Source organism: Perca fluviatilis, chromosome 10 (assembly GCF_010015445.1).
Source record: "Perca fluviatilis chromosome 10, GENO_Pfluv_1.0, whole genome shotgun sequence".
Lineage (NCBI taxonomy): Eukaryota > Metazoa > Chordata > Actinopteri > Perciformes > Percidae > Perca > Perca fluviatilis.
Genome location: NC_053121.1, coordinates 24,643,022 through 24,668,742, shown reverse-complemented (window position 1 = coordinate 24,668,742; position 25,721 = coordinate 24,643,022). Strand labels below are relative to the sequence as shown.

At 42.0% G+C, this 25,721-nt stretch overlaps 1 protein-coding gene across 5 annotated transcripts in view; it reads left to right on the top strand.

Moving 5' to 3' along the window:
- Positions 1-25,721, top strand: part of drp2 (dystrophin related protein 2) — a 206,951-nt gene that overhangs the window by 121,171 nt on the left and 60,059 nt on the right. For all 5 annotated transcript variants that reach the window (XM_039813153.1, XM_039813149.1, XM_039813150.1 and 2 more), the window contains one exon: positions 16,719-16,875. In XM_039813153.1, the coding sequence (XP_039669087.1) occupies positions 16,719-16,875 (157 nt within the window). The remainder of the gene's footprint in view (positions 1-16,718; positions 16,876-25,721) is intronic.

Below are 25,721 nucleotides of genomic sequence, written 5' to 3'. Positions count from 1 at the left end.
ACCTTAACTAAATTATTTAGTTGCTTAACAATACTACAGAACTGATGATTTGAACAAAACAGTTCTGTTAACTGATAACAATGTGATGACTATTTACAATAAAAGTGGTGTGGTATCATTTGAAGATGCATGGACCTTTCAGAGTTTCTGCCCGCCTTGTTGTGGTGACACAATGCAATGCAACCACTATGCAACACAACAGGAGGCCTGGTTCTACTTCTTTCTCTTTCAACATATTTGTAGGAGCCATACATTGGGTTTGATTAGTCTTTTATGATTTTCCTCCATTTTGCGCTGTTGTGCATGTGCGCGCGCTTAGTGACGTCGTTGGTTACTGTGGGTGTCACCGGGGGTGTGGTGACTGTATTAGTGTGTGTGTGTGTTCACTTGGGCGGGTTGGCCAGGTGTTGGGATGATGGCTGCAGGGTGAGCACGTGGAGAAACTTTCTGTTGACCGTCACCATCGTCATCTTCTGTTACTGCACTGTCTGAGTTATCTTTGCACGGTTTATGAAATGCATCAATTCAAGTAAGTGCTGTTTCTTGCTAAGCTTGTGAAATGGATCAATAAAGACATCCCATCAAGTGCAATGGTTCAGCGTGACGCGTCTTCAGTGTAAACCCAAATATTAGTTTCTAAGTTTATATGCCGCAATATTTTTAATGAACTCTCTCCATAATGAAACCTAAACCTAATCTCAACAAACTAGCTAAAAGTCACACCATGACACTATGCATGTGTCACATCTTAACTTTGATTTAAGCCTTTCACAGTGTGGCATCCACTGAGATAAAAATAAATATATACTCACCTTTGAATATATACCCTTTCAACTAAATGCAGGGCTGCTGTGTCAACAATGCCCCATACCCTCACACTTTTTACCAGCTCTAGCAACATCTCTGCAATTGAGAGAGAAAGACCGGGGGAAGAAAGGAGATAGAAATGGGGTTGTGCTCAAAGCTTCCCTGGGCCCTGAGGCAACACACTATCTGTCTCCTCTCTCCTAAAAACAGCGGAAACACTGCTCCTATCTCCTATGCATTAATTAATCATCGAACCGAGCACTAAGCCTCTCTCTATAATCTCTCTGAGTGATTGGGGAGTTGGATTTCTGTTTGACTGTGTTATTTACTGTAGATGTTAACTGTCAAAAAAGGTGGGGATACAACAGTAATGCAATGCATGCAGCAGAGTTCCCAACTGTGAGAACATTGAGTTACACTGAATACAAAACTCAAACTTTAAATTTACACCCAAAGGCAATGGCCCTTATTTATCAACAGAGATGGCAAAAGTACTCACTTCCCGTACTCAAGTAGAAGTACAGATATTTGTGTTAAAAAATACTCTGGTAAAAGTAGAAGTACTGATTTAACTTCTTTACTCAAGTAAAAGTAACAAAGTACAGGCTTGGAAATTTACTTAAAGTATAAAAGTAAAAGTAGTCTCTACGCATGAATACAATGTTTTATGAAAAGCTGCCTGGACCACACAAATCTAACTAGAGTGGTAGCTGAGAAACTTCAGTGGACTCTTTTTATGCCATTGCCTACATTTTAAATGGATGTCTGCCAATAGGCCTAAAACATCACATATATGATTATTGTGACAGAGACTGGGACTCAAGGTTAATAAGATTCTGACTGAGTAGTAAGATAGAATTCACAGATCCAGTTTCTCTTTTTTAATCTTCCCCTTAACATTTAAAGGAATCTACATGTATGTGTGTGTGTGCTCAAATATGGCTTCTGGAATGAAAATAAAAGATTCTATATGAATTACTAAACAGACAATAAACAAACATCCATACTACTAGTGCTAACGTACCACCATCAAGCCACAATGATTTGCCGCAAATGAATGCCGCCGAATCTGTTGAGTCGCTGCATCAAGTGCAACGTACAGTATATTCCCATCCAATTAGATCCAATTAGATTGAATTTGGTATTGATGACGCGCAAAATAATAACGGTAACTCCAATGAAATGATTTGAAACTTGTTAGTGAGGACTAGATTAGGACTGTATTTGAAGCTGATTCTGGTTTCCAACTTTGCCCCAGGTGTGTCTGTTAAAACACGGACGGAGACAACTTCTCTCTTTTGATGCTTTAATAAGATCAAGCAACGTGCAACCTAGCTAACAGGTGAACACAAACAACAAAATCACTAGCTAACTTACTTTAAGTTTGCAAGAAATATAGACCAATACAACAACAGGCTTACATTAACTGACAACATAAGTTATACGACTTACAGTTCTCAAGGACGCACACACACCATCTCAACTGATTTATCCTCTTTTCTCTCACTTTTTTCTGTGTGGTAAAAAGTCGCCACAAAAATAAATAGTAAAGTAAAAATATCTGAAAAATCTACTTGAGTACAGTAACGAAGTATTTGTACTTCGTTACTTCCCATCTCTGTTTATCAACCTAACGTAGAAACCAGCGCAGATATGAGCGCAGAAATCATCTTACGACAGGCTTCACGTGTGATTAATGAAACGTTCGTATTACACCAATCAGAGCGTAAGAATGGTTGTACATTGATAAATGCAACGGCTGGAAACAATTGTAATTTAAATATCACGCCACAATATATTCCCGGTTTTGAGGCCTCGCCCCTACAATTTACGACATGGCGAGACGTAATCCGGCTGAGAAGCGGCACTTTTCAGAGGTGGAGATTGAAACCCTGATATCTCAGGTTCATTTGCACTAAGGTGTGTACTATTTGGCAGCCTGAAAACTGGTATTAAAGGCTGTAGAAAGAATGCGGAATAGAAAGAGATCACTGATGCAGTCAACAGTGTTGCCGTAGTAAATCGGACTCTAGCTGAAGTTTATTTAATTTATACACACAGTAGCAGAGTTTATGCAGTGTCTTTTATTTTACACGTTTTTTTCATGAGTCAGACCCAGGCAGCCGTGAGATGTGAGGGAGAGTGCGTGTCCTCCGCCCCCCGTGCTGGACCACCACCCAGACCCTGTCTCCTGACAGCAGAGGGGCTGGAAAAACAAGGCAAATGTGTCGGCCAATGGCAGAAATAAATCGTTCACTTATGGCCATTAACGACACTTTAAAAGAGAAACGAAAACCTGACGAATAAATAAAAATGTTGTGCATTGTCATGTTTCCTGAGTATCATTGCCAAACATAACACTATACCTTTTAAAAGCGAGGAATAATATCCTGTCTCCTTCGTATAGCCCCCAGTTGGGGCTGTGCTGGACACTGCTCTCTGGACATCGGGTCATCTGGCTCCATCACTACATTTATGGCACCCAGTTTTCCTGCGCGATGTTGTGCAGAACCCCACAGGCTAAAACAATGTTGCAGACTTTTTTTTCATAGACATTATATATAATGGACCAACAGATCCCGTTGCTCTGGACGGAGACCAGTGAAGGAAATTAGAAGCACTTTTCTGGTGAGCGCTGAGCGTTACTGAGCAGCCTCCAACTGAGAGAGACAACGTAAATGTGACCTGAGCAACCTTTCTGAAAGTTGAGACGGAGAGCGTAGGTATATGTAAGGAGATAACCTAGGCACAGGCTAATTATTGCTAACTAAAATGCTAGTTAACATTAGTAATTAAACTTAAACAGCTAATGTGAGTCGAAACTGCCTGCGAGCTTCTCCTGTTTACGGTAATTTCTCTACTGTGCGACAGTAAGTCGCGTGGTTATGACACAATCATTAGCCTATTTTTACAAAGCGTCTGCTATGGAGCCATAACGTGAGGTACAAGGTAATGGAACCTTTTATACATTGTTGGTTCCTTTAGAAATAAACAATGGACAAATAGAGTCTTTAAATGCTTCAAAGTGACGTCAAAATGAATGGCAGTCAATGGAATGCTAACGGCGGGTGATGGATTGTTGGCATCAAAATGCCGCCATAGGAGCTACAGTTTGTTGACGCTTACCCCCTTGACTTTTTCTGGCATGTATAGTAGGGTCCCGCCTCCTCCCCCCTTTGTAACAAAGGTTGGTCTCTCTAATGTTGGGCTAGATAGTTTATCTGTTCTGACTCTTTAGCTTGAAGCTAATCCAGGAAATTAAAAAGTCTACAATCTTTATTATGACCATCCCTGTTATTTCCTCAGTTTAGACTCATCATGTATTCCTTGGTGATATTGACTGTCTATCTAGAAACAGTTGTCTGTGAAACCAACAGATGATGACTCAGTGTGTTGAGTGTGTCATATGTCGAGGACAAACAGTCTGCCATGCACTCAAGTCACACAGCGTCCCGTTAGTAGCCTATTCATACCAATTATTGCTGGCTGGGTTAGCCTCTGAGATAGAGGGACACACACACACACACACACACACACACACACACACACACACTTGTAGACATGTGAAGACCTTCATTGATATATTTCATTCCATACGCACTGTTTTAGCATCTTTCATCTTTTTGTTTTGGGTTTCTGGCCTTCAGTTTTACTGTTTTAGTTCACTTTCAATGTTCACATCAACATTGTGTAAATACGCGTCAGGCAGCTAGTGGAAAATCTCTGACTGACCCACTGAACATTACCTACCTAGCACCAAACGGCAGAAAGACAAAGTTGGTGATTAGATGATGAACATAGTGGAGCATTTAGCAGCTAAAGAGCCATATATTTCCCTCAGGAAATAAAGGAGACTAACGCAGAGCTAAAAATGAGGGCAGGTGGCCAAAAACACAACTTAAAATGACATGTTAATGTTGCTAAATCTCAGTTGGATTTGTAAATAGGCAATCGTTTGCCTACAAATTCACAATATCAATTTAAGAAGGTGATAATATGTCAGTGTTGTTTACAGCTTGTTCCTCTGGCCCAAAGTGCCCCAAAGAACAGCTAATGCTAGTTTAATGTGAAACTCAAACTGCTCTTCACAAAAATAGAGGAGCACACACACCCCACCTGTTCCCTCTGTAGCTCCTGTCTCACATATGCACGAACGCACACACACATTCAAAATCCCTGGCATCTCCTAATCCAACACAGCGGAACTTGTCCCATAAATAGCACTTAAATTGATATGATGATGTTTCCACTGGAGATAAAATAGCTTCTATACTGGCAAACCTTTCGCCTGGCCTCCATACAGCTTAGCAAGGCGAGAGTAGTTCTTGGCAGCACCTGCCATGTGATGGCTTTTCCATTACAGAGCAGGCAGTGCACTATTTGTCTCACCCTTTGTGTGTGTAATGGAAGCAGCAGTGATGGGTGAGAGTAATGTGAGATGAGTGTGTGTCTGCTGTGGTGTGGTTTGAAGGGTTTCGAAACTTCTCTGCAAAAGTGCCAGGTTCATCCTTTGATGGATGGCCTTTCTTTAGATGTATCCAAGGGTCGGGTTTGCTCTGATTTGAGTCAGAAAACCACTCTCCATTCATGCTTTGTGCGTGTGTGCCTGTGTGTGTTGTTTTTATGTGTGTATTCACGCCTGTTATGGACTGAGAGCCTGTTTTGCAGGGGCCACAGAAAAAACAGTTCCTCTCTGATTCAATTACCACAGCGAGCTGAGCTGGAGGGACAACAAGAGGCTATGGGACAACACGGTCTGCTTCACACAGGTTTCCTGACACAAGTTTGAACAAAGAGGCCTATCAATTCTGAAATGTGCACTTACAAGCTTGATTTCACCTTTCCGTCTTTTTTTTTTCACATGCCATCCTGCAACCGACATCCCTGACATGGTACCTCATTCCTCATGTGTCAGAACCAATCTGTACCAAAATTCCGTTTGCAGGAAATTGCCATTGCCATACAGTCCCTGACATGACATTGCTGATTGTTTATTGTTTACTAAAAGGATCCCCATTAGCTGATGTTGTAACAATCAGCTACTCTTCCTCGGGTCCACACTAACACACAATCACATACAACCCATTACAAGAATGTATGTAAAATCACATCAATATGCAGTACAACCCATGCAGGTGTACACCCACGAACATACACACACGTACTGTACATTTCCCTTAAAACAAGAGATTAAACTAACAGTCACACTCAGTAACTATTACATTATAAATAACCACCTTTTCGCACAGAACAAACATTCTTTATAGAAAAGCAATTATAAAACAACTATATATATATATATATATATATATATATATATATATATATATACTCACCTAAAGGATTATTAGGAACACCATACTAATACCGTGTTTGACCCTATCCTATCAATATGGGCCAACATTTCTAAAGAATGCTTCCAGCACCTTGTTGAATCAATGACCCAAAGAATTAAGGCAGTTCTGAAGGCGAAAGGGATCCCCCACACCATTACACCCCCACCACCGCCAGCCTGCACAGGCATGACGGATCCATGTTCTCATTCTGTTTACGCCAAATTCTGACTCTACCATCTGAATGTCTGAAATCGAGACTCATCAGACCAGGCAACATGTTTCCAGTCTTCAACTGTCCAATTTTGGTGTGCTCGTGCAAATTGTAGCCTCATTTTCCTATTTTTAGTGGAGATGAGTGGTACCCGGTGGGGTCTTCTGCTGGTGTAGCCCATCCGCCTCAAGGTTGTGCATATTGTGGCTTCACAAATGCTCTGCTGCATACCTCGGTTGTAACATTATTTGAGTCAAAGTTGATCTTCTATCAGCTTGAATCAGTCAGCCCATTCTCCTCTGATCTCTAGCATCAACAAGGCATTTTCGCCCACAGGACTGCAGCATACTGAATGTTTTTCGTTTTTCAGACCATTCTTTGTAAACCCTAGAAATGGTTGTGCGTGAAAATCCCAGTAACTGAGCAGATTGTGAAATACTCAGACCAGACCGTCTGGCACCAACAACCATGCCACGCTCAAAGTTGCTTACCTTTCTTTCCCTTTCTGACATTCAGTTTGGAGTTCAGGAGATTGTCTAGACCTGGACCACACCCCTAAATGCATTGAATCAATTGCCATGTGATTGGTTGATTAGATAATTTCATTAACGTGAAAAAATACTTTTTGAAAGATGATTTATCTTTAATTAAAGCTGCTGTAGGTAAGATTGTGAAGATCCAGGACTTTGCCAACAAATTTGAACATCGATGACTTCTCAGTCCCTCTCCCCTTTTCTGCTGCAGCCCAAACCGTCTCCTAAGCCCCTCCCACACAAGGGACTTTGACAGAACTGCTGGCCGGCATGTCAGACAACATGTAACTAAACACTAACACAATGTTTACTCACCAACCGTAAAACGATGCTAACTAGCAGGCTAGCGTTAGCCATTTCAGCATCATATCAGACCGACCACTGTGCAAACGTTACTATTATCCTCACCAACATAGCTTTGTGGACTTTTGACTACTAATAACCAAGTGAAAGATAAATCATTTATGGTAATTATGTTACCTGTCTAGAAGAAATGTGGCTACATCTGCATCGTTCTTCAGATCTTTAAAATCCCGGAGCTCACGCCACCTCTGAAAAGCCAGTCCAATATTCACCGGAGTTTTGGGAAACCTTTCTGCAGCTCGTGCACGGGGAAGGGGGAGGGGAGAACGCTCTTATATTATGTGTGTGCATGAGCAGTGATTGACAGGCAGATAGACACCCCCTGTGACCCTGATTGGAGAAAATCAACCGGGAGCGGTGGAATTTTGCCAATCGCACTACAGGCTGTAGGTGGTGCCAGAGGAGCTGTATTGTTTTTATATTACATAACTCATGTAGTTCTACTGGAACATAGGATCAGTTTCAGCAAATATGACAGAAAGTTAGTTTTATAAGACTTACCTACTGCATCTTTAACTGAATATTCAGGGTAACTTATTCCAATTTGTTATGGCTTGATACATAACTTTTATTTTGATGAGCAAGTCCTTAGGCTAGGTATAACGATATGACCATTACTAGCAAATCTGGTGTTATGGCTATGCGTATTATTACAGTAAACAATTTGGTTGAATAAAAATGTTGGCATATTCAAATTAATTTAAAAAAGACAATGTTGTACACATCCATGTAGTTGCTGGTGCACGACACAAACGTGAATGTTCAAAGATAGTAAAGTCTGCACGACAGCTTAATGCTCTGGAAAAATACTTTAATAGTGCAAATAAGGCCCACAACGTTTCGGGCCCACAATTTGGCCTTCCACAGGTTTTTTTTACTCTCTCTAAAATTTTGTTATGGTCAAGTTCAGGAATGCCATCCACCATTATGTTGTTGCGTCTACACTGCCTTTCAAGATAATTGGCTTTAGTATCCAGAACCAGAAAAGATTCTGCCACTTTACATATGTCATTTGTGTTTGAGTTACAAGCACTTGAGAGTTTGTTATGGTTAGCCTTCAATTCATCCACATCCTTCTGAGTGAACTCCAGGCTCATTTTCAAGACTTGTATGTCCTTCACCAACTCGTCCACTCTTTGATTGGTGGTGTTAATGACCATTTGTGTAAAGTTTTTATTACTGTGTTCTTGTTGAAGTATTAGTTCTTTAAAGTGTGCTCTTTCTCGTTCGAGCAACTCCCGAACCTGTGACAGGGAGATTGTGTCCTCATTGCTATTGTTCCCATTGTTCCTAGGCATGATGGCGATGCCGGTGGCAGCCACTAACAGTTTAGCCACACACGAGCAGGAGATTAATTAAGCACACTGAAAAATACCTTCAACAATAGAAGTCCCTCCACTGGCTTGGAAACCTATTCGCTCCATGGTAGTTGCTAGGAGCTGCTAGGCCTGGTGGAAGCTGGCTGCTAGGAGCTGCTAGCTCGGGTGGAAGCTGGCTGCTAGGAGCAGCTGGTGATGGTGCAGGCCGTGAGCATTTACTTGGACTCCTTATTTGCAAATATTAACCTTTATTGCAATTATTGTGTTTGACTTCATTTAGACTTATACATCTTAAAGTGTTCCTCTGACTTTACTTATGCTTTTATCTGAATATCAGTCAAATTACATTTTTGCAATGTTCCCCTCATTTATTGTTGTGAGCAATGACACTTAGGGCCCTATTTTAACGATCTGAAACGCAAGTGTGAAATGCAAAACGCAAGTAGCTTTGTGGGCGGATCTCGGGCGCTGTTGCTATTATACCGGCGGGTAAGTGACTCTTGCGCCCAACGCAAATCTTGAATGGGTTGGTCTGAAGTAGCTAGGTGTGGTTTGGGCGTAACGTGAAAATAACCAATCAGAGCGTCATCTCACATTCCCTTTAAGAGCAGGCGTATTGTTCCGTGGCGGATTGCTATTATGACGGCGGATTTGCCTGGCGCATGCCAGAGGGAGCTGTCCGGGATGCGGCAAAGTAATAAATGCCGTCTTGTCCGGGTGGCGATGTTGCTGCGGCCTCTCGGGCGCGTCTCCTCAAGTCTGGAGAGGATTCTGCAGCCATGGAGCGTGGGCCTCCAAATGCACCACCTGCACCTGTTGTGCCCCTTCCTCCTCCCCCAACACCATCTCCGTCCACCCGCTCCATCAGGAGCGCATCGCGCATTGCTTCTCCCGGACCAGATTCCGCCGGAGTGTCCAATCCCACCGTAGTTCAACCTCACGTCTCCTTAAGTCCTCTAATATTTCCTCATTTATGTCATCAACACATCCATGATTCATGGAAATGTGTAAAACACAAGCCACAAAGAATGCTGCGACTTTTTGAGGATTGTACTGTAAAATGCCTCCTGATCTATCCAAACACATGAAGCGCATTTTCAGTAATATTTTTCTTTGTAATTATGTATGGTTTTCAAAAATGGGAACTGCTGTAGATGAGAGAAGTGTATGCGCGTTGTGCACACGCTACATTATGGCCAAGAATTTGTCTCTAAAATAGCATCTGAATAACGCGCTACTGACTTTAGACTAGCGCCACTGACTTTAGACCAGGTTTTTCCTGGTCAGTGGCGGAATTGTTTTCTGAAACTGCAAAATAGCACCACATAACGTTTGCGCCGGAACATGCCTCCTCTTTTCGCTGAACCGCCCCTGGGAGCGCAAATTCATTCCCTAATTTACCGACGTGTGCCTGTGGAGGGAAAAGTCCGCTGTGCGTGGGGTGCAAAATAGGAATGATACATGAGTCAGTGTACAAAGGCAATTGCGCTGAGTGCAAGATAGGGCCCTTAGACTGTCTGTTTCTTTTTCTGACTCTTGCTCTCGCTCCCACTCATCATCTCTGATGTGACTGTTCTGGCAAATTGTGATGTGCACGGATAATGATATTTGAGTGCCGGCTTCTGGTGTGTAATTGAAACACTGGGACGCTAGTGCCAGCTGTGTCACTGATAGACATCTCTTTTGCTGCTGGCAGGTGGCAAGCAGATACATTCTCTCTGTTATTTGTTACTGGTTTACTTCATCAAACCTGCATCAGCACTAACCTGTGATTCTTCGAGTCTCTCACTGTCTCGTATGTGCCACAGCATACACAATATATGCTTGTTTTGCTGTGATTTGCAGCATTGTGATTTAACACTGTTGCAGGTAGATGTACTGTAGTGTCCTGTATTTTGGATCCCGGAAATGCATGGTTTGGCTCGGATGACACCCAATTCTGCATCAGAATCAGAAAAAGGTTTGCCACAATAAGTACACTTACGTGGAATTTGCACAAACAAACAAACAAACAAACAAACAAACAAACAAACAAACATATTAAACATTAATATGAAATAAACAATAAATACAGAAAACAAATATACACATACAAAATAACTGTAACTGAAAAAAAGAGGCTGAATGGGTTGAGTGCTGAATGTGCAAAGAATATATAGTATTTGCAATGGGCAGATGTGTATTCCAGGATGATGGTTAGTGCAAAGTGTATGACTAGGGATGGGGGTCCGGGGCCTTGTTGGTGAAGCTGACTGCTGAGGGTAAGAAACTTGTTTTGAGGTGAGGTTTTGGTCCTGATGGGCCGCAGCCTCCTGCTAGAGGGGAGGGGTTCAAACAGTTTGTGTCCAGGGTGAGAGGGATCGGCTACAATTTTTCCTGCCAGCCTCAGCATCCTGGAGGCGTCCTGGAGAGACGGCAGATTGCAGACAATTGCCTTCTCAGCAGAGCGGATGATACACTGCCCTCTGCCCTTCTCCTTAGCAGTGGCAGCAGCGTACCAGATGGTGATGGAGCAGGTGAGGATGGACTTGATGATGGCAGTGTAGCAGTGCACCATCGTTGCCCTGACAGGTTGAACTTCTACTGCCGCTGGGAGTACATCCTCTGCTGAGCTTTTTTGATGCATCCTGGGCAGAGGTGTATAGTCCAGGTGCCAGAAAGTAGAAATCCTGTCCAGCAGCTGTCCCAACCATCACTAAACCAGCTCCTCTACCAGGTAGATGAGCTCGTTAGTGAAAACACCTGTTCTAGAAGTAGAGGCAGATCCAAAAACATGGCAGGATTTTTACTTTCTGGCACCTGGACTATACACGTCTGTTCAGCAGCCAACACATCTTAGACGGTATACAGTAGTTTCCAAACGAGACATGGATGCACTACACAGACTTTTCAAATTAAAATATCAGCAACTGTACTTTAGAATACAATTCTAATCTACTTTACAAAACTACCATCACAAATACTGAAATTCAGACGTGTATAGTCCAGGTGCCAGAAAGTAAAAATCCTGCCATGTTTTTGGATCTGCCTCTACATCAAGAACAGGTGTTTTCACTAACGAGCTCATCTACCTGGTAGAGGAGCTGGTTTAGTGATGGTTGGGACAGCTGCTGGACAGGATTTCTACTTTCTGGCACCTGGACTATACACCTCTGGTCCTGGGTGATGATGGAGCCCAGGAAGCAGAAGGACTACAAAATATTTACTGTGGAGTCACCCAGAGTGACCAGAATCCAAAATTCCACAACCATCTCCACTGTCTTCAGAGCGTTAAGCTCCCGGTTGTTCTGACTACACCAGCTCACTAGGTGGTCAATCTCCCACTTGAAGACGGACTCATCCCCACCAGAGATGAGTCCAATGAGTGCAGTTTTGTCTGCGAACTTCAGGAGCTTGACGGACTGGTGACTGCAGGTGCAGCTGTTGGTGTACAGGGAGAAGAGCAGAGGGGAAAGGACGCAGCCTTGAAGGGAATCGGTGCTGATGGTCAGAGAGTCAGAGACGTGTTTCCCCAGTTTCACTGTTTCCTCAGCTTCACATGCTGCTTCCTGTCAGACAGGAAGTCTGTGGTCCTCCTGCAGGTGGAGAAAGGCACATGCATTTTTGGGTCAGCTTGTCATGTAGCAGAGCAGGGAGGATGGTGTTGAAGGCAGAGCTGAAGTCCACAAACAGGATCCTGGCATAAGATCTTGAGGAGTCCAGGTGCCGGAGGATGAAATGAAGATAGTTGCTTATTCTTTACCACTCAGATGAAGGCAGATTTGCCACTCAAACTTCTTAGTAATTCTTGAAACAATGGATCTCTGATTCCAGACAGAGGAACACAAAAGCAGGTTCTCATTTCTAATCTGTCACATCTGATTTTATTGTCTGAAAAAGACAACTGATGCTTGCATATTTGATCAGCTGTGGTTAACTAATTAACATTAATTAATTAATTAATTAATTAAATTAACTTATGGACATTGGGATTCATCGTATAAAGGCTAATGTGGACTTGTTAATCTGTACCAATACCTCCAAGTTGATGGCGCCTTGGGAGGTTATTAACAGTCAGGGCAATGGACCATATGCTGACAGAACCTTATTGGGGTGGGTGCTTAATGGTCCATTAAAGGGAAACGGTGACAAGCAAAGCTTGAGTGGTTACCCTGAGGTTACTGTTAATAGAACTATTGTCAACAGAATTGAAGAGCTACTGATGAACCAGTACAACCATGACTTCAACGAGGTAACCTCCGAAGACCAAGAGGAGATGTCAAGGAAGGAAAGGAAATTCATTGAAATTATGGATAGCTCTGTTCAGCTTTATAAAGGACACTACAAAATAAAACTGCCTTTCAAAGAAAAAGACGTCACCATGCCAAACAATCTCTGCATTGCCAAGCAACGTGTTCATGGCTTGAGGAGAAGGCTTCAGAAGGATGCAAGTTATCATGATGAGTACACAAAGTTTCTTACTGATGTCATTAACAAAGGCTATGCGGAACAAGTGCCTCAGCATCAGTTAGAGCCATGCAAGGGAAAGGTATGGTATATACCTCATCATGGAGTATATCATCCTAAGAAGAGAAACTTGCGTGTTGTGTTTGACTGTGGAGCAGACTTCAAAGGGGTCTCTCTCAATAGTCAACTTTTACAAGGCCCAAACCTGAACAGCTCCTTAATAGGAGTCCTTTTACGGTTCAGACAAGATCCTGTAGCCATTATGGCAGACATAAAAGCCATGTTCCACCAAGTCAAGGTAGCAGAAGAGCATGTGGACTTTTTAAGATTTTTATGGTGGCCTGAAGGTAACCTGGACCGTGATCTGGCAGGGTATCGTATGACTGTTCATTTATTCGGGGCTTTATCATCACCCAGTTGTGCCTGCTTTGCTCTTAGGAAGACTGCTGAGGATAATCAAACAAGCTTTCCAGAAGAAGTCATTGACACAATCAAAAGAAATTTCTACATGGATGACCTTCTGAAAAGCCTTGCCTCTGAAGAGGAGGCTGTCCTCATGGTTAAGAATCTAATTGCCATTTGCAGCAGAGGAGGCTTTAATCTCACAAAATGGATCAGCAACAGCCGGGACCTACTTCAAAGTATTCCAGAACTTTGTAACTTGTTTGAGCTGGATCTGGACAGAGATAAACTGCCATAGAGAGGGCTTTAGGCCTGCAATGGTGTATAGAAACAGACACTTTCACATTTCAACTGAAGATCAAGGAGCAACCACACACCAAACGTGGCATGTTGTCTGTAATCAGTTCCATCTATGATCCACTGGGGTTCTTGGCACCACTTATTCTCCCTGCTAAACTGCTGCTGCAGGACTTATGTAGGCAGAAGTATGATTGGGATGACCTCATACCTTCACCTTTTGAGCAGAAGTGGATCGAGTGGCTGACAGATCTACAGAAAGTTGCTGATTTCAAAGTCAACAGGTGTATCAAGCCTAAAGGATTTGGAAAGATCGGAAGTGCACAACTGCATCACTTTTCAGATGCTAGTGAAAATGAATATGGCACAGTCACCTACCTCAGAATGCAGAACTTTGAGGAAGTGGTCCATGTTGCATTCTTGTTTGGCAAATCCAGAGTGACTCCTCTAAAACCCATCACCATACCTCGTCTGGAACTCACCATTGCCATTAAAGTTGACAAGATGCTTCAATCAGAGCTGCAGATTCAACTGAAGAAATAGCACTTTTGGACCGGCAGTACATCAGTTCTAAAGTATATCAAAAATGAGGACAAAAGATTCCTAACCTTCGTCGCTAACAGAGTTTCCATGATAAGAGACAACTCAGACGTGTCACAGTGTTTGCCTGCCTCCTCTCGACACCTTGTGTTTCCCTCTGCCTTTTTGGATACCTTAGTTTGTTGGAACTCTGCCTTTTTTGTTGTGAATAAATCGTAATGTTCAACTTTCTCCTGCCTGCCTGCCTCTCCCTGCATTTGGGTCCATTATCCCCTGCTCCACACAACACTTAGCTTTGCTAAAACAGGATCACATTGAAAGATGCCTGTCGCAAAAAGGAATTATATGGAGTTTCAACCCACCTTCTGGATCACATCACGGCGGCGTTTGGGAGCGCATCATACGGATAATCAGGAGGGTGTTGAGTTCAGTTCTTCATCAACAAAGTTTGGATGATGAAGGATTTCAAACAGTGCTTTGTGAAGTTGAAGCAATGCTGAACGACCGTCCCATCACTAAATTATCTGAAGAACCAAATGACCTCGAGGCATTGTACTCCTAACCATTTGCTTCTACTGAAAGGGAAGCCTATTCTACCACCAGGATTTTTTGAAAGAAATGATCTTTATGCAAGAAGAAGATGGGAACAGGTCCAATATATTGCTGATCTATTCTGGAAAAGATGGACTCATGAGTACCTACCATTGTTGCAGGAATGACAAAAATGGACAAAGGAAAAAAGAAGCTTCATGCCTGGGGATGTTGTTGTTGTTGTGGATTCTACAGCTCCACGTGGATCTTGGATGCTTGGAAAAATACTGGAAACTTTCCCTGATAAAAGGGGACTTGTACGTTCTGTTTGTTTTCAAACAAAGACAAATGTGGTTGTACGACCTGTGACTAAAATATGTCTCTTATGTGAGGCCACAGAGTAAATATGTGTAAATATAAGGATTCAATATGGTTTATGCAGTAAAGACTTTGCATAAGTTATTAAAACCAAAGTATGGGTTTGTTTTAAGTTTTTTTTTTCTTCTTTTTTTGTTTACATTATGGCCCCATTATTTATATTGTTAGAAAATTGCTTTGTCTTCTGCCAGAAGCAATTAGGGGCTGGTGTGTAGGAGCCATACGGGTTGTTTTCCTCCAAGCCACAGGGGGCATGATATTGCCTTGTGTTGTCAAGGCCTAGGCTGGCCTTGGGTAATTTAAGTTCCTGTATTGATGCAAACAGGTGTTGTTAATTTTAACTGTACTCGGATTATGTTGTTGTTGTGACTTTATATGACTTATTTATTGTAAATGAACGCTATAAGGACGCGGAAAATAAACGACGCAAAATGCACTATATCGTTTTGTCTCAGTACACGTTAGAAACAATAATCAAAATTAGCAACCAGTAGCGGCTAAGTATAGGACATAGTCACTACACCATGAGTTGTTTGCAAATGCCGTCTTTGACTGAGTCATTTTAAAACAAAATCCCTGCAAAAAGGCTCTTAAATGTGAACTTAATGGCTACATACATGGTATGGTTCCGTAAGACTGAGGCTAAAGCTGCGCGTACCAGATAAAAGTCTGAGAAAAGAATCATCACCGGTTAATGATTGACTAGTCGTGACTAAGACATGAAAATAGTGAAACGACATTGTTCTTGTATTGCAATATAGAGCTGGTGAGTCCTAGTGTTCAGGGGAGGGGTTTAGCGAATGGTCAATTATAATGATTACATTTTAATGGTTAAATAATGATCACTTACCAAAATGAACACCACCCCATGCTTGTTAAAAATCATCGATGGCTATGCTAAAATACTAGCCTGACGTCGTCATACTCAGATTCTAGTCAGAATGCGAGAACTTCCCGACCTCGAAGTAAGTTCGACTGGCATCCAGGCTACTAAAAGACAGCATTCAGATACAGAATTGTCCAGAGTGACATGATCAGCAAGGCGTGATGAATTTCAGGCACATTTGTTCCCTTCATAACTCGCTCAAAAGATGAAGTTGTGGCCTTCAAGAACAGCAAAGCACTGACCTTGTTATAGCAGGTTTTACAAGGCTCTTTGAAATGTGTATTCTGACAGTCACTCTATATAGCTGCCCAAATTAAGGACAGTGCAAACTAAAGAGGCAATTAAGGTCCTGTTGCAAAATTTAAAATAGGACATACTGTACATTGCATTAAGTTGTTTTTATTTGATTTTAAAAGAAATGCCTATTTTTTATTGCAATAGATTACAATTCAAGGTATAAATCCTAAATGTACATCTTGATGAAGTTTTAAGTTTTGGATGTTAACAAAGCTAATACTGTGTTGACATTCTGGATAGAGGGAAGTTGTAACCAAATATAATCTGCAGTATTTAGTTAGAATATTTGCTGAACCGTGTGTGTGTGTGTGTGTGTGTGTGTGTGTGTGTGTGTGTGTGTGTGTGTGTGTGTGTTGTGGTGTGTGTTGGCAGGGTGCGGCTAGAGGCCTTCTCCGATAACAGCGGGAAGCTGCAGCTCTCTCTGCAGGAGATCATTGAATGGCTGACAGCCAAGGACGAGGAGCTGTCAGAGCAGCTGCCCATAGGAGGCGACGTCGGGGCCGTCCAGCACCAGAGGGAGTTCCACCAGGTAATGTGGACGATGATACCTTTTTAGTTCAAATATTACACAGCCAGTACAAATATAGGTGGGATCGAGTCTTTGTTCTGCCTAAGGGGAAATCAATTTCCACTGTATGTCTATATACACCCATACAAAAACACATGCTCACTCAGATACAGTAAATTGAGTCTACAGTTAAGTCTATAGATGCATACAGACATTAAAACAGACTACTGTGTGTGGCAGAGAGGACAAGACTCCTGCTAGAGTAAAGAATGGACTTTAAAGTTCTATAACTGCATTCATATGGGAGCAGTGTGAAAAATATATTGAGGTTGTAACCAAGGTCATGTTCTGTGATCTGTGATCTGTGCAATGTGAGGTCTCTGTCACTGAGATGTGAGACGCTAGAGGTTGGGAAGCCAATGATTTTGGAGACATTGTTTTTAGTGGGTGGTGAATGGGTGAATTTGTTGTTGCTTAAGACACTTAACATGGTAAAGAAACATGAGGAGCAGTGGGGTATTATAGGTTATATGCTTTTTCAGAGGCATTTGCAGTTTGCAGATAAAAGAAAGTATTTGCTGGGATCTTTTGTAGAGATCATAGCTATTGATCAAAGCGGAGTTGTCCAGCCTGAGTCAACACCTGACTAGACTACGTTCTCCCAAGTTCAGCTGTGATAGTAAATATTGATGGCTTTGTGCACGGCAGTGTGTGTTGGAAGTGCATATTTTCTGGAAATAAGTGGTTAATTGAACGCTTAAATAAACGTGATTTTAAAGAAGTCAAAAAATTGAAGATTATATTTAACTAGATACAATCCCATGTCCCTGTGTTGTTTTTGTCTTGTTATGTCGGAATGTTGGAATTAATAAGAGTTGCTGACAGAGGAGTGAGCAACTTTTTCCTCCTCCTGTCAGATAATTCCTCCACAGTTCAGTGATTTGAACTGGCTTGTAAATCCCTTCAAGGGCTTGTATGGATAGAAGGGCACACAAGCTCACAAACTCAGAGACCTTATTGATCACAGCACAAATCAGTGCTTGTTTATCTTTCCAATAAATATTTTTTTACCCTCGAATTGAAGGCAGGGAACCAATACTTTCTCTATAACCTGGGATCATAATTTGACTTTCTGGTTGTCAGCTGATTTTGCAGGACACAGTCACAGGTGACAGGAGTTCTAATCTATTAATTTTCCCTTTCAGGAACACTGACCAAATAACATTTGCCACATACATCAGACTTCTTCGATAGAGGATGGATACCCGACCCGTGCCCGACGGGGACCCGACGGGCCGGGCCGGGTTCGGACATATATTTAGAAATGATGTCCGGGTTCGGGTCGGGCTAGGTCACATCAGCCTGATAAGGCATTGAACATTTTAAATTTAAAACAGCTTATTATGTAGGTAGCCAATGGGCCTGTTTCACTTGATGCAAAGGTTCGTTTTTGTGATTAAAATAAATATAAATTATTACCCTAACATCTGTCTTCCTGTCTGCGGAAATGTGTTTATGTAGCTGTGACAACAAAACACGTGCATATTAGGCTACATGTACATACATGTGTCATTAGTATGAGAAAAAAATGAGATTTTAACTGTATCGGGTAAATATCTTAATGCCTGTTGGGCTCGGGTCGGGTTAGGTTACTGCTCTGTCAGACGCGGGCCGGGCTCGGACAAAAAAAGGCAGCCCGATCTGCACTCTACTCTTCGAGCCCCTTATTCAGGTCTGTGTTGGTGCGTACAGATTGTACTTGATTTATTTTAATTTGGTTGCACGTTTTATAGCAGGTATATAGTATAATGTAAAATAGTTTTCACTTCACCAGAGCAGTGAAAAAAATATGCATGTTTTTCACACTCAATACAATAAAATAATATAAAACTTTATCGATCTCCAGGAGGGAGGGGAATTAAAAGGGATACAGGAAGTCACCCAACAAGGCATCAAGAGTTTCTGTTGATGTAGTGTTTACATTTTTTTTATTTGACATATATATATATATATATATATATATATATATATATATATATATATATACTCCCTTGAATTTAGCCAGTGTTTTGCCATAGCTCGTCAGGAGCAGAGAGACTTTCTGGTGTGCATTGTGCAGAGATCAATTTACTGTGTGCATGTGCAGGACCTTTAACCGCTATACAGGGGTTCATCTCATTATCCTTGTCTCCTCCAGTCTCTTACCCATCTTCATCATTCACCGCAGTGGAATGAGGTTCTTTTACCTTGTGGGGTTGCTTCTTTTTTTCTCGAAAGGAATGCAAACCCACACGAGTGTATTCCATTAGTTTGGCTGATTAGACCTTTTTTAGGTTCAAATTGGTTTTGGGCTAGAATGAGATTCGGTCTCACGGCAGTTCGTGTAAATGTCAACGTTATTCTTAATCTATTGATACGTGTTCACGGAGATGTTTTTGTCGGTTTTTACGTGGTGGACAACACGAAAATGTGAAGTAATGTATTTCAATGGGAAGCATATTTTGTGGCCACAGCACGAAAATGGTAGGGAGTAATATAAAAAGCCGAAAATCCGCGTAGGGAAGTTGGTCGGGGTGGTGGATGGGTCAAACAAAACAGGACTTTCACCCGGGCGAGGGGGGATCGCGTCCCGCGTGTGGCGCTTTGTTTCCTGGGGATGGCATCGTGGCGTGTGGCGTTTTGTCCCGCGTGTTACTGTGGCGCGTCTCCCGGCGTTTAAGGCACCCTTTCCCCGTAATGTTTTTCCTAAACCCTACCTCCGCCATCCCGTTATTGTGGCGCGTCCCTAGCGGGCGCCTCCCGGCTTATGGAGCTTCCTTTTTGGCCGCCTCCCGGCGTCCTTTCCCTGAGAAAATAACGTGATATTTACACGTAAAAAATGAGAAAAACGTCTCTGTGAACACGTATCAATAGATTAAGAATAACGTTGACATTTACACAAACTGCCGTGAGACCGGGTTGGAGATTTAGCTGAGGGCACCAAACTACAGTTGTAAATTGTTCCATCTTAAAGGACAATTCCGGTGCAAAATGAACCTAGGGTTAATAACACATGGGTACCGAGTTGACCGCTCTCTGGGATATGTTTTCATGCTAATCGAATGTGACCACTTTTAGCGCAAACCGCTAATTAGCCCTGCTTGAGCTACTGTATGTTACTGGTTACTGGTTGCACGGCGTTCGTGGTTCGATTGGTCATGACTGTTTTTCCAAGATGGCGCCTGCCTGTTTACGTGAACGGTACTGTCTTTATAAACTATCTTTTTAACTAACTGTCTGTACACTTACAAGTTCTCAATGCTTCAGTTTACATGTAGGGACCCTCATTATGCTACAGTGAAAGTGTGGTGCTATTTGGAGCCTTGTTAGTGGTATAGAAATAGCGATATTCTTTTTACTTTACCAGTGCCCCGACTAGTAGCGTTACAAGCTAATTAGCGGTTCGTGCTAAAACTGGTCTCATTCAATTAGCATGAAAACATATCCCAGAGAATGATCGACTCTGTACCCATGTGTTATTAACCCCTAGGTTCATTTTGTGCCAGAATTGTCCTTTAACAGGTGTAACACAAACAACCAGAGAGTCACAGAGATGCGTGTAGGGTCTTTGAGCCCCCGCTACAGCGTTGACACACACCGACTACGAACAGTGTCTGATCACTGATAGCATTAAATACATACAGTATAGCTCTTTTATGTCAGACTTCCTTAATTTAGCAAGCTGACAGAATTGTATATTTAATATTATGTCAATATCTTTTGATTTATTGAGCAGATCAAAAGCAAATAAATGAAAAAGACACCCAGTTGTGATCCCAGGATTTCTTTAAGGCAGAAAAGTCTTTCCACTGATTTCTTTTTATTTTTTTTTATTGGCATGTTACTGTATAAAGCCCTGGTAGGCACAGCCTTGTGTGTGAGTGAGCGCTGTGTTGGGGTAGACTCTTATAAAGTTGGTACAGACAGGAGTTACCCAGAGGCAAATGTGTGCGTGTGCCTGTCTTACTGTTGGAGTCATACAGATTGTTGGCCAGTTCAAAAATAGCTCCAGACAACAAGCAGATTCTATGCCCAAGCTACATCTTAGCGGAGATAAAGCTTTTGATTCATTTTTATTAGAATAAAACAACATTAAGCTACCATGATATCTCAATCAAGAAAACAATAAAGATGTAAATGAAGGCATTAAAATGTATTTGAAGGTGTGTGTGAAGGGTGAAAGTTATGCTCTTTGGATTCTTGCTCCTGTGTGACAGGAAGTATTTGGAGAAACGGCACCCGGGATGCCCTGGATGTTCTCCTGGTAAATCAACTTAGTTGTGGGTGATGTTTCTCAGGAACTGGAACTGGTTTAGACATGCAGAAGACACACACACACACACACACACACACACACACACACACACACACACACACACACACACACACACACACACACACACACACACAATTGGTTCTGTAAGTACAGCAGAGTTTTCCTTTTCACCCTCTTTCCAATTTTCCGTGCTGTCAGTTTGTGCAGTGTTTGTCTGATAGGCGACCTGTATTGACAGGGAGAGGTTTGTGGCCCCCCATTAATCCAACTCTAACTCCTGCCTTGACTGGTGCACTGTGGAATCAGCCTCCCAATTAACAGGAAAACGGAAATACAACAACTCACACGTATACAGGATACACAATCTTGCAGTTGCTTTCTCTCCCTCTCCCTCTTAATTTTCCCCTTCTCATCCCTCATTTGCCATGCTCCCTGTCTCATTTTAATGCTTTAAAAAGTATTTCCACAACTATCCCTTCAACATTATTGGAGCTACTTTGTGATGCACAAGCCTAAAAAAATAATTAATGGGATTCACTCTTCCTCTCCTCTCCTCTCTTCTCCCTCTCCCTCTCTCTAATGTTCCATTTTCAGCACAGCACCTCCTTTATAATCTGAGATGCCTCGGCTTCCAGAGTGTCTGGTTGCTCTAAAACTTTTCCGACAAAGCAGAGAGGGAAATTGCATCGCAGTTTTCTATAGAGAATTAAAGCGTTTTAAGAAATGTGAATTATTGATCTTAAGTGGATTTATTTTGATGTTGTTTTTGTGTGTGTGAAGAGTTCTCTCTCTGCCACATCTTGTGTGTGTGTGCATCTGCATGTGTATTGATTTGGAAGCATGTTTATGATTTGTGTATTTGGGGTGGGGATAGAGGGGAGGTCATATGGCAAGATGAGGGTCGTGTGTGTGTTTGGGTGTTGGGATAATTTAGTGATTTCGGCATGTGGAGGGATACTTTTTGTCTGCAGCAGCTGCATAATCTTTTCTGCCTCATGCGACAGGGATAATGAAATCAAAATGTATCCTCCTGTATGTAGTCAGTAGCACACTGAAAGGAACCATCCAGAGGGAGGAGTAAAAGGAATGCTATCAACATGTTTAGACGAAATGAAGTCAATGAAGTCATTTCTTCCCCATGAGCTTTTTTTACCCCATGCATAATGTATCTTAATCTGATCTGAAGGCTTCACTCTTAATGTTCCTTCAACCAAAGATGAAGCCTTTGAGTGTGAAATTTAGCTGCAATTAAAGTTTTAACATGGCAGCTGGCTCAGGGAATCCATAGCTCAGCTCTCAGCTGCCCTCTTTGGGCAGCAAAGCAGCTAAAGAGAGTATGGAGAGAATAAAGAAATCTGGAGCGGATGAATAGTGGGGGAAAGGAAGGAAGGAAGGAAGAATGTAAGGAAGAAGAGGGAGTTTGTGATTAGAGAGAGAGTGTGAAAGAAGAAGAAGCAGGTTTTCTCCATGACTGTTGCAGTGGGAATCTTATCTCATGCCACAGCTCCCCACCGTTACACACTTTTGCATGTTTGCTTGTGTTTCATTGGGTCTTATCAGGCCTGCCGGGCTCTGGTCCTCAGGTTTTTTTTAACGGGGACCGAAACGCTGTCACTGCTGCGTTGCTAATTCCAGCTAGTAATGTAGATTTTCAGCTAAAATTGTAACCTCTTCTTAGCGTAAGAGGATTGAGAGCTGGCTTCACCTAAATGAATTACTTTGAAGATAGCTGGCATTAATTCACACACCTGCTGCATGTTTTATACAGAACAAAATAATGTAAAAGAATGAAGAAGGATGACACACTGGCTTTCTCTAAGGCCCTTGGGGGCTCAGAGTATCTTCTCAGTGGTGGAGTGAAGGCTTGTGTGTGTGTGTGTGTGTGTGTGTGTGTGTGTGTGTGTGTGTGTGTGTGTGTGTGTGTGTGTGTGTGTGTGTATATATATATATTTCTTGCATAAGCAATGCTGTTAAATGTGGACCAGTGGAGCTGGCCTCTCCAGCTAATTGGCTCTTCTGTGTGTGGCAGCCACCTGACCAGTACTCCCAGTAGATTTGGTCTGCTATCGTGCTCTGGGCTCTCAGCACAAGCAGACAGCCATGTAATCTCATGTGGTACTGCCACTAGATTGATTGATTGTGTGCGTGTGTGTGTGTGTGTGTGTGTGCGTGCGTTCAGTGATTCTTATCGCTTACCCATGTTCAAACAAGCCAATTTTGTTTCATGTATGCCATTTGTTGTTTCTTGTATGTGTGAGTGTTTTGTCTTTAAGCAAGCCCTTACTTTGAAATTTAAAAAATGTCACATTACTTTTCCTATCAATTTAAAAATTCATAAACAATGAAACGCACCATTGCTCAATTCAATAGTTTTCTGTGCTAAAGCCTTAACATGTTATGGTATGATCAGTAGATTATGGTTCTGACTTTTTGTCTTCTCTACAGTACTTGTGCTACTGTTACTTGTGTTATCCTGTAACTGCTGGCTTTTCCCCCAATAAAGGATCCTCCAAAGTCCATATGAATAATTTGTAAAGGTCTGGGGTCTCATTTATAAACGTGGCGTACGCACAAAACGTGGCTGAAAACGTGCGTACGCCACTTCCCACGCAAAGGTTGTGATTTATAAAAAACAAACTTGACGGGAGAATGTGCGGTACTCCACGCAAACTCTGACCCATGCGTACGCACATTTTGGAGACAAAATAGGAATTGGTGACGCAGATGGTGAGGTGGTGAACTGAAGTCAGACTGCAGAAAGTACATGTGGGAATAAGGGTTAGGCTACTCTTAATATGTTTAAGTATTAAAAAATAATGCCTCACGCACATTTCTTCACACCATATGAAGATAAAATCCAGCAGTGTTATTTGCGCTTGTACTGAGTGATAATTGTTCCATAAACACCTCAAACTCAAATCTTAAATAAAAACTCATTCTTAATATTTAATCAGCACTGTCTCGCTGTCACATTGTCCGCTACGGAGCGCAGGAGTAGGAGATGGCCCGACTGTATGGAATACAGGATAGCATGAAATACCTTACCATTAGATAACTGCACAACACAGTGTAAATAACCAAATATCTGTCTTTAAAACTGTGCATATATCATCAAATGTGAAAGTCTGGAAATGCAGCCATTAAGCTCTCGCGCAATCGTTACGCTCTATGTCCTTGTTATCGGTCTAAAATTTAATACTGTTTATAACAAACACTGCATGAAGAAAAGTGTGTTTGCCTATTACATTTCGATTTCAAATTGTATCTCTGGGTGGGGGATACCAGTTGTTGCTGTGATTTTAGCAAGGTGTTAACAATCACAAATTGTTGTAGACTAAACATAAATACTGTGGTGAACCCGTGCGTAATGCTGCATGATGGCACTGCTGGCCCTGCAGGAGGACAGCAATGGAAGAATCAGGAGAAAAAGAGACTTCAGGGACCATGACGATGACTGGCTCATATGCCGATTTAAATTCCCTAATGTAGCTGTAATAGTAATATAGCTGCGCTCTTGGATCTATGTACTGAATTGGGTCCAGTAGAGAGGGCAATGCGCCGGAACCGTGCCGTCCCGGGTCCAAATACAGGTCCTCGCCACTCTGGGTGAAACCGGCTGTTTCCAGATGGAAATGGCTGACAGCTAAGTGTTTTTTTAAATAAATATTATATATAATCTTCAACTTCATCACTAAGGCTTGTTTGGATATAATATATAGTTCTGTTAAATATTATTATATACGTCTGGTATATCGAAGCTGTCCCCGAGTACCGTATTGCCTGCTGATTTGGAAGATTTTATGAATAAAGGTAGTCTATAGATCCGGTTTCCATACGCTGTGCGACAACAGGCCGAAATTATAATTCAATTGGCAGCAATTCCCGAGCGTCTGAGAGTTTTTTTTTGTTTGTTTGTTTTCTCCGCCAGTCGTCATGATTCGACATGTTTCGGTGTAACGAAGAACAACTGCCAGGGTCATTAACATACTGATCAGCATTCACGAGGTGCTTTACATTGACTATTTATGGTTAAAAATGGGCGTGTACAGGGCGGGATAAGAGGTTGATCCACGTACGCACACTTGTAGTCAATCTGTGATTTATAAAGGGAACATTGCTTACAGGTGTGCGTACGCACAGTTTTATAAATCTGACTTTTTTTCGGCGTACGCCAATTTGGGCTTTTGGGCGCACGTACACTTATAGTAAGGATCCTACGCACAGTTTTATAAATGAGACCCCTGAGTCCTACGAATGATACCAAGAATTAGTCTTCTTTTGCCCAAATTTGGAGGACAAAACATAGTCAGTATACAGTAATGTTCTGTGCCATGGATAGTTGCTTAATGGTGCGCACAAGTGATCCTTGTCAACTCGCCAGGGCTGGAAATATCACCACGTTTTATGTACCAGGTATTTTCAGTCAGGTGGTCATTGGTCACCGGTGATACATCACTTGAACTAGAACAATGAAAACGCCAATGCAGAATGTGAATAATGGAGGTCAGACATAAACTCTATTGTGTGTTCTTGTTAGCCGCCTGTAAGTCTT